The sequence below is a fragment of the Protomyctophum bolini genome, assembly GCF_963924005.1.
Source record: "Protomyctophum bolini genome assembly, chromosome: 22".
NCBI classification, from domain to species: domain Eukaryota; kingdom Metazoa; phylum Chordata; class Actinopteri; order Myctophiformes; family Myctophidae; genus Protomyctophum; species Protomyctophum bolini.
Genome location: NC_137883.1, coordinates 3,676,812 through 3,685,807, shown reverse-complemented (window position 1 = coordinate 3,685,807; position 8,996 = coordinate 3,676,812). Strand labels below are relative to the sequence as shown.

The 8,996-nt window shown below is 43.1% G+C and overlaps 1 protein-coding gene across 1 annotated transcript; it reads right to left on the bottom strand.

Annotated features, from left to right (window-relative positions):
• Positions 1-241: 241 nt before the first annotated feature.
• On the bottom strand, positions 242-8,740 carry LOC308310451 (uncharacterized protein; the record flags this gene model as incomplete). Its single annotated transcript, XM_080756794.1, has 5 exons — positions 8,445-8,740; positions 4,925-5,047; positions 4,258-4,437; positions 3,766-3,908; positions 242-481 (listed from the first exon to the last, which is right to left on the bottom strand). The coding sequence occupies exons 1-5, from the start codon at positions 8,644-8,646 to the stop codon at positions 242-244; spliced, it is 888 nt and encodes a 295-aa protein (XP_080612920.1). The 5' UTR covers positions 8,647-8,740.
• Positions 8,741-8,996: the final 256 nt, after the last annotated feature.

Below are 8,996 nucleotides of genomic sequence, written 5' to 3'. Positions count from 1 at the left end.
AATGCAATGCATAGTGTTTTACCTTTAAGAGTGAAGAAACACACCTTCAAGGTGTTGACGTATTTACCTCTGCGACAAGTTTGTGTTGTTCATTCTCTCTCTGATTAAACGGAGTGCCACTAAAAGTGCATTATATATAAAATCCATTATTATAATTATCATTATTACATGATTACTATAAACCATGGGTCTGTGACGTGGGAGTACTGTGTAAAAAGTTACAGCGGTGGATGAGGAGGTATCACTGGGGGCTACGTGAACTGGCAGAGTTGGGTGACTTCCCCATCAGAGGAGGAGGAGCCAAGCAGTGCTTGAGCACCTTCATATAGGAGAAACTGACCATTTTCATGTCTAAATAAGGCCAGTTTGTTGTGTTTCCTCCTGCTGACACATATAGCAGCAGGTTGTCATTGTTACAGAGACGTGCTGTGGGCCTGGGTGTGAGAGACGTGAAGTTCATTCTTATCTCATCTGAGTTCCCCTTAAAACATGCCGCAGCGAGAAGGTTTTAGGATGTGGCCAGCGCTCATATCTCATGCAAGTCACTGTCGTCACGTGACTACGTGTATACTGTCCTCAATAATGACATTTTTCTTCTAATGAACTGAAAAATCATATACTGGACACGCGTGTCCTCCCAGTTCAGCCTTTTAATACCAGACATAATGTATACATAATAGACACTGCCATGCTTAATTTTATGAGCACTGTTTGAGTTAATTTAGAAAATTGAATCAATTGAATGAATTCTGGTTTCATTATAAACCAGATTGGTTAAATAAAGAGTTGAACAATGCTCTTGTCAAGTAAAGTTTTATTTAAAGCTTTCATAAAAAACAGGGTTAAAATACAGCTACATAATATTGCACTACTACTTTCTATACAGCGGCTAGACCAAAATCAGCTTAATCAAAAATAGCAGCTATAGAAGCTCATATACCTTGTGACACGTGAACTTGTAGATTTGCTATTTTTGAAGAATGTCTGAGTATTTTCTCAGAATGTTCACCTATTAAGACTTTGACCTATTATGACTATAATAATAATAATGAATAATAATGCAAGGTTAATGTGGTTAAAGACTAACAATACGAATATAAGCAGATCAAAAAGACATGATATGAGCAAACAAGCAAAAACAAATGGCATATATAGCAAAATAGAATGACATAATTTAGCTTCACCATCAGAACTTATGGATTTTATCTTTTAGCAAATAAAATGATATGACCCACCCCAAACATATACTCTTTTCATTTAATGAAGGGGATGCCTGGCTATTTTGGCCAGACCAATCTGCCAAAGGCCACACTACAGATTCGTGTCTGGCCACTGCGAGGCTAAACAGAAGGAAAACTCAGTTCGTCACACGTCCAACACATGCAGTTGCAACTTGCAACAAGTTGTAACAAATTGCAGTGGTCTGACTCGGGTAGGCACAATTTCTGGATACTATTGCAAGTTGTTGCAAGTGGTTGCAAGTTGTGACTTGTTGCATTGCGAATCATTGATGTGGACTGGGCTTTAGCCTTTCATGATTAGAGGTCATTCTTGTGACTATCTTGGGCAAAAAAATCCCATGAGGTCTTTCTGATTGACTTGAATGAGCCCTTGTGGAGTGTTAATGCTCTGAGCCCTGCTGATCACTTTGACTGTTCATCGAATGTGCCTCTGTATGTATGTGGGGCCTTTTTAGTTTCAGCCACTGAAATATAGGGTCAGGCTAATGAACAGTGGGTGTACAGTAATAGTCGCATTGCGATGTGTTGTGAGCTTGTAGGGGCAGTACTGGCTCAGGGGTTGACCGGTTTGAACCCGGGCTCCCCCAGAGTTAGTGTCGAAAGTGTCGTTGAGCAAGACTCTGAACCCTTGAATTGCTCCAGATGTGCAGGTTGGTGACTTGCATGGTTTCTTCCGGCATCGTTGTGTGAATGGATGAATGTAATGCACAATCTCTGTAAAGCGCCTTGGATAAAGGCGCTATATAAATACAAATTTACCATTTGTAAAAAATCTATTTTAACATAAAAATGATAATAAAAAAATAAATAAAAATAAAACGTTTTGGACATGAAAGATTTACAACCCAACATCCTGCATGAACCTGCCCTCAGGGCTCTATTCTTGGTCCCCTACATTTTCTCTCTACATCAAATTGCTTCATCGAAATTAGAACTACTCTGACTGGGGTCGCCCAGTGCTCTAACATTTTCATGTCAAGGACCCCCAAATTTATGTTATTGATATGTATTTGGCCGCAGACCCCCATCTAAAGGTCTTTATGTGAGAGACCCCCGAGACGTTTTTGTAAAAGTCTAAATTATAAATGTGTAGATTTGTCTAAAATGTACAAAAAAATAGCCAAACTACGATTCTTAAAAAAAAATATATATATATATCTGGCGACCCACTGGAACCGCACCAATGACTCCTAAGGGCTCCCGCACCACACTTTGAGAATGATGTATATGGAAATCACAATTCACAAATTAATATAGCTTAGATAACAGTTTTAAGTTGTCTCTGTTCAAATGAGAGAACAAACATGTATAGACAGGATGCATGGACAGCAACAGGGGTCCTGTATGCTAAGTGGATCTGGCCTGCTGATAACAGCTGCTGATAGAAAGCAGCTACACCTACTGTACTGTGCTCCCTGGTGACCATACCTTATTTGGACATGTGTGGACCACTTTAGACTTCAGGGGGGTGGGGAACCTGAGACCACCTTTTCCCTTTTGATGTCTTTGTCCTGATTTGTATAAGAGCCTACTGAATTGTCTATGTGGTGGGTTAGTCTCTGGAAGCCGACAGGCTGAAGGAGCTCGTCCATGGGGCTCCATGCTCCATGGCTGTGCGATGCTGTTTTTGTACTACACTCTGATAATAAAATGGACTTGGAAACTTTCATCTTCCTGTCCGTCGTCAGTTCTCTTCTCTCTTAAGTTGGTCGGAAATATACTTCAAGAACTTATGCACTATCTTCACTGTGAAAATAGCTGATCTACAAGCTCACAATGCATCGTGGTGTGACACGCTGTGGGCTTGTAGATCTGCTATTTTCGCAGAATGTTCGTCCCCAGAATAGGGTCAAGGTGTGAAAGCCAAATTAATAACATGCTAAAGCATCATACTGTAGTTGTTGGTTTATAGGTACAACATGTAGTACTTCAAGATATATATATTTTTTTAGTTTTTATCATTTTCACTACTAATTACTGCTGTAGCAGAAGAACACTGAAACAAACATCACTTAGTCTCACAGATTGAGACCCTTGTAGCTGAACATCCACCATTATACCATGTTCCAGGGTCAGTCCAGTGTTTGTAGACTGCACACCTCCAGTCTCCATCATCACGAGGCCATCCCATGTGACTGTGCCAGTACCTGCACAATAAACAATGTATTTATTTAACCACATCCAGTCTGTCACTCAAATAAATTGACTTTGATTACAATGAAAACATGTCAAATGTCTCACTGTGTTGTCAGTGGTGTTCCATCCACCCACGTCCAGCTGCCCTGAGTCCTGGTCAGACCAATCCATGAAGTCCCCTCAGGGTTCAACCCTCTGATGAATACCTGATTATTTGTACATGATTGAATCATCATTAATTATTTTCAATACACTTCACTATAATGATCGACGCACGCATGCACGCACGCACGCAGCCACACACACACACACACACACACACACACACACACACACACACACGCACACACACACACACACACACACACACACACACACACACACTAACCTGCTCTTCTCCACTGTTAATGACCACCAGATCAGCTCCTTGACTCTGACACTCGTCTCTACCTTCCTGCCATGTTTTCCCTCCAGTAGTTATGTAGTAACAGCTCTCTGCAAACTTCTTCCATCCACTGGGACACGACTTGCCTACAAACATCAAACAGGAGATTTGCGTCAGTATATTTTCAATGTACTGAAAATCTATTATAACACACATAACACATAATAATAATAGTATTCAGAGATGTAGTGGAGTGGAGGGTAGAACTATTCATCTACTTTATCAATGGTGTTTTCTACTCCCTACATTTACTCAAGTAAACATTTCTGGTATTTGTTTACTTCGGATAAGTATTTCAAGTTTGTGATAGGCCTACTTTATACTTCTACACTTCACTACTTCTCAGAGGCAAATATTGTAGTTAGTTTTGACTCCACTACATTTATGTATTTATTTTATTTATACCATTTTAATTTATTTTTTATCTTCTCTCACCTGCTATCTGTGTCGTCAGCTGGTGTAATTCACGTTGAAGCTGGTCCTTCTCCTTGTTCAGGTTGTCGTTGAGGATATTTATCTGGGTATAATTCAGGGTCAGGGTATCATAGTTGGACTTTAGCGTGTTATAATGAAGCACCAGGGTGTTGTTGGTCATGCTGTTACTGGGTGAACGATCTGCAAGGACAGAAATGGATGATAAAGACAGTTATTGCTACTGTTCATGATGAGGTCAAGCATCTGCGTGGACATTTTTATTTGAGAAGAAGAAAAAACTCAATGTTGTTGTTATTTACGTGCATTAAATTGTCAACACTAGGCCTACTTTATTCATCATCTGTTGGGAATTGATTACATGAAACAGTCACCCGTGCGCCCAGTCCCAATGTTTGTATAAACAAATAATTGGTCTATAATACACACAAAAAGAAACTAAAGAAATTAAAAAGAAAAACTAAAAATGTTACAAGTTCTGGGTTAATACTGTGGTGGCCTTAATACTTGTCGCATCTACAAAAATGTCAGGCAACAAACTCCCTGAGTGAGTGATGTGGTAGTTTAGTGACATGTAATACTCACAGTACACAGCCTGGGCTATGTTCACACCCATCAGTATAACTCCCTGAGTGAGTGATGTGGTAGTTTAGTGACATGTAATACTCACAGTGCACAGCCTGGGCTATGTTCACACCCAGCAGTATAAGACACAGCATCCCCAGACACCCAGCAACCACTATGAGAGGCCTTCTCCCTGTTTTAGAGCGCTGTCCTGAAACATAAAGTACAGCTAGGTGTGCAGAGAGAGAGAGAGAGAGAGAGAGAGAAAGAGAGAGAGAGAGAGAGAGAGAGAGAGAGAGAGAGAGAGAGAGACAGACAGACACTGAATTAGAGTCTGAAAGCTCTGCTATAACTGAACAACAGCTGTCTAAACCAGGGGTTCTCAACCCGTGGGTCGCAACCCCTAGGGGGGTCGCCAAATTATTTTGAGGGGGTCCCCAAATTATTTAATTATTATTATTATTATTTTTGCAACTGAATGGCTGGATGCAGTCAGTTTGTATTGGGGGTGGGGAGGGGGGACGGGGCGGGGGTCGCGAGACAGGGCCAAAGCATTTCCGGGGGTCCCCAGCCAAAAACGTTGAGAAGCCCTGGTACTAGTTCATCATTATAGTGAAGTATATATTGTATTTATTTTTTACATTTTAAACATTTCAGACAAAAATGTAAAAAGAACCACCGCTCATCCGCTGACAAAACTTAAAGGGAGAATGTCACGGCCCGAGATTAACATTGCTGATAAGGTACATCACGTGGTCTGAATGAAAACGGTTTCAAACGGCACGTGACTATATCTCAGGCTCTGACGTGACCTAGCATCTAGGCGAGCTGAGTGGCTATAGCGCATTAAAGGCTACTAGTTTTGAGGTAACCTTTTGCGTCATACTAGGTGAAAGTATCATAAAAAAAAAAAAATTTTGCTTCGTTACAATGACATTGAGTTGACGTGTAAGTTTTAGGGTAAACTGTTGCATAATCGCTATTTCGCACTCGGAGTTCCATGCCCCGGCAGAGAGCTGGGATGCAGCCCCGCTCACGGCCGTCTGCCCCCTCTCACCGCCGGGACACAGAGCCTATTCTGTTCATGCAGGCTGCGCAGTGCGCACACGGGGGACGTATACTCGTATAGCCTCTCTGCCCCGCATTGAACTGGGCATGTGTGTACACACACACACACACACACACACACACACACACACACAATAAGAAATATTGGAGATTTTTGTGGATGAGTTTTCACCCCCGCCGGCAGAAAAGAAAACAGCGATGAATACGAGGAAGAGGACGAGTGGTGGAGGAAGAAAGAGAGAGAGAGAGAGAGAGAGAGAGAGAGAGAGAGTGTGTGTGTGTGTGTGTGTGTGTGTGTGAGAGAGAGAGAGAGAGAGAGAGAGAGAGACACCCCCCCCCCCCCCATATCGGTCAGGATACTTGTGCTCACGACACGATGAGCCTGCGCCCTGCAGTGAACCCCGGCCACCCAGTTCACTTTGCCCCAACTCATGTCCCCGCAGCGATCTGGTAGTCATGCAGGCTGCTCTCAGCCGGTCAGACTCTAAATGTGTGAAAATAAAATGTATATAAGGCACTCAAATGTGTTAGTTTTGTTCATGTGAAATGTTTGTTTATGCATAATGAATTCATGAGAAGGCACATCAAAACGGGGAGATTGCGAGAGGAGGTGGGGGTGGTGGTGTTGGTTTTTTTTTTCGGGGAACTGCAGGAGGCTCAAGTCCCACGTTCCCCCGGTCACGAACACCCACTCTGAGAGCCATCAGCGCGCATACGGACTGTCTGTGGTACCGCTGTTCCTTCCTTCGGTTACGCACCGCCATTCTCTCCCTCCGTATCTCTCTCTCTCTCTCTCTCTCTCTCTCTCTCTCTCATAATAATAAAGAGAGAGAGAGAGACTCTCTCTCTCTCTCTCTCTCTCTCTCTCTCTCTCTCTCTCTCTCTCTCATAATAATAAAAAAACGCATCACAGCGCGACAACTTGTGAAGATTAGATATATTCGAAGAAACTAGCATTTAGGAACCACTGGAAAAAATAACAAGTATCCGTGCGCAACTTGGAGCTCTCCAAATAGCCACATTCAGAAGGCTGTCTGCTCTGCATGTGATTATAATGTCTCCGTCACCACCAGAAGTATGATGAAACTTTCATCTCATTAATCATTGACATAGCGTTATTTAGGCTATAATGATCAACTTGTATGGATGATCATTTATGTATATCAAATATTATACCCCTCCATACATACACACACACACACACACACACGTGCACACACACACTCTCTCTCTCTCTCTCTCTCTCTCTCTCTCTCACACCGATATGATACGATAACAGATATACTCTTACTAGATCAAGTGGGGTGACATTCATTTACCAAGTTGATTATATCGATATGTCGTGTTTATTATTTACAAAGCTTTGTCAAATTGTCACCCATGCGATAATCGGCCATGCCTCCGTAGCTGGCTGAACCAGTGTGTGTGTGTGAGAGAGAGAGAGAGCGAGAGAGAGAGAGAGAGGGGGGGGGGGGGGTCCCGCCTCTGTGAGAGAGAGAAAGAGAGAGAGAGTGTGTGTGTGTGTGTGTGTGTGTGTGTGTGTGTGTGTGTGTGTGTGTGTGTGCGTGTGTGTGTGTGTGTGAGAGAGAGAGAGAGAGAGAGAGAGAGAGAGGCGGGCTCAGGTTAGCCCGGCGCAGCGGCAGTGCCGCTAGACAGTCACAGGCAGTGGTAACGTGTGAAGCTCCAGGGCTCCGTGAGCCCTGTTCAGCACTTAGCCGTGGTTGAGGGCGCGTCAGCGGGGGAGACAGATAGATGGTCGGGGCACGATGGAACTCGCCACGCGAAATTGCGATTATGCAACAGTTTACCCTAAAACTCAATGTCAATTCAATGTCATTTTTTTGGATGAAACTTTCACCCAGCTATGAAGCTAAAAGTGACCTCAAAACCACTACTAGCATGAGTTGAGCCGCTCTGCCCTTAGCCCAGGTACAAGATCAATTTCATTGGTCAAATTGTGCGTTCCCGAACCGACGTCATAATCCAAGATGCTAGTTTGAATAGCCTTAATAGCTTCCCGAGGGCCGTGTCATCCCCCCTTTAACCCATTCTTAGATATTGAAAAATAGCAGATCTACAAGCTCGGTGGCGCGCTACGAGCTTGTACAGTAGGTCTGCTATTTTTGAAAAATCGAAGAACGACTGACATTTTTTTAATCTGATCTCAGGTCAGAATGGGTTAATCAGACCAGTGTGTGTCCGATGGAAACCTCGTATGAATCTGATCTCAGGTCAGAATGGGTTAAGTGAGGTGCTGGAGAGACAAAGGGAACATGAGAAAAATAAAGGGAAGCTCCGCACACTCAGATCTGTTGCACACAGTCAATTTATTTATTTAGCAAGCTTTCGGTCTACTGACCTGAAGAAGGTCAGCTAGACCAAAAGCTTGCTAAATAAATGCCTGAAGAAGTTCAGTGGACCGAAAGCTTGCTAAATAAATACATTGACTTGTGCACAGATCTGAGTGTGCGCTGTGCGGAGCTTCCCTTTATATGTTTTTTTTACATTTTAAACATTGAAATCACATTGACAACGATCAACGACTTGATCAAACTCACCCTGAGCCTGTCTCCCTCCTGTGTCGTCCCTCACCGTCATGACCCCCTGTGGTCCAGGGACGAAGTCGTCCACACTCTGGTAGATGTCCACCACCATCTCTACACGCTCCTCAGCAGGGTCCCCTCTCTGTCCTCGGTCCCTATCTCTCTTTCTCACCTCCTTTGTCATGTCTGGCTCGGCATAAATATGATCCGTAGACATCTTGAAAAATATAACTGCTGTTGATTACAGATAGTAACTATGTTGTATTTGCCGCTCCTGCATGTGTCATTGTCATATCAAAATCATTGCATGAACTATAACCATAATTATACTGCCTTAGCAAAATGTGACCATGTCAGCCTGTGGCTGGTTTGGCACAATGCTTCAGCGTTAAGGATGTACAAAACCTACATTCTCAAACAACGTGTGTGCGTGCAAGTACGCACGCACACACACACACACACACACACACACACACACACACACACACACACACACTAAACGTATGATGACATATTGACCACCATGCAGAGCACAGTGACGACAGTAGACAAAATTAGGACGTTTGA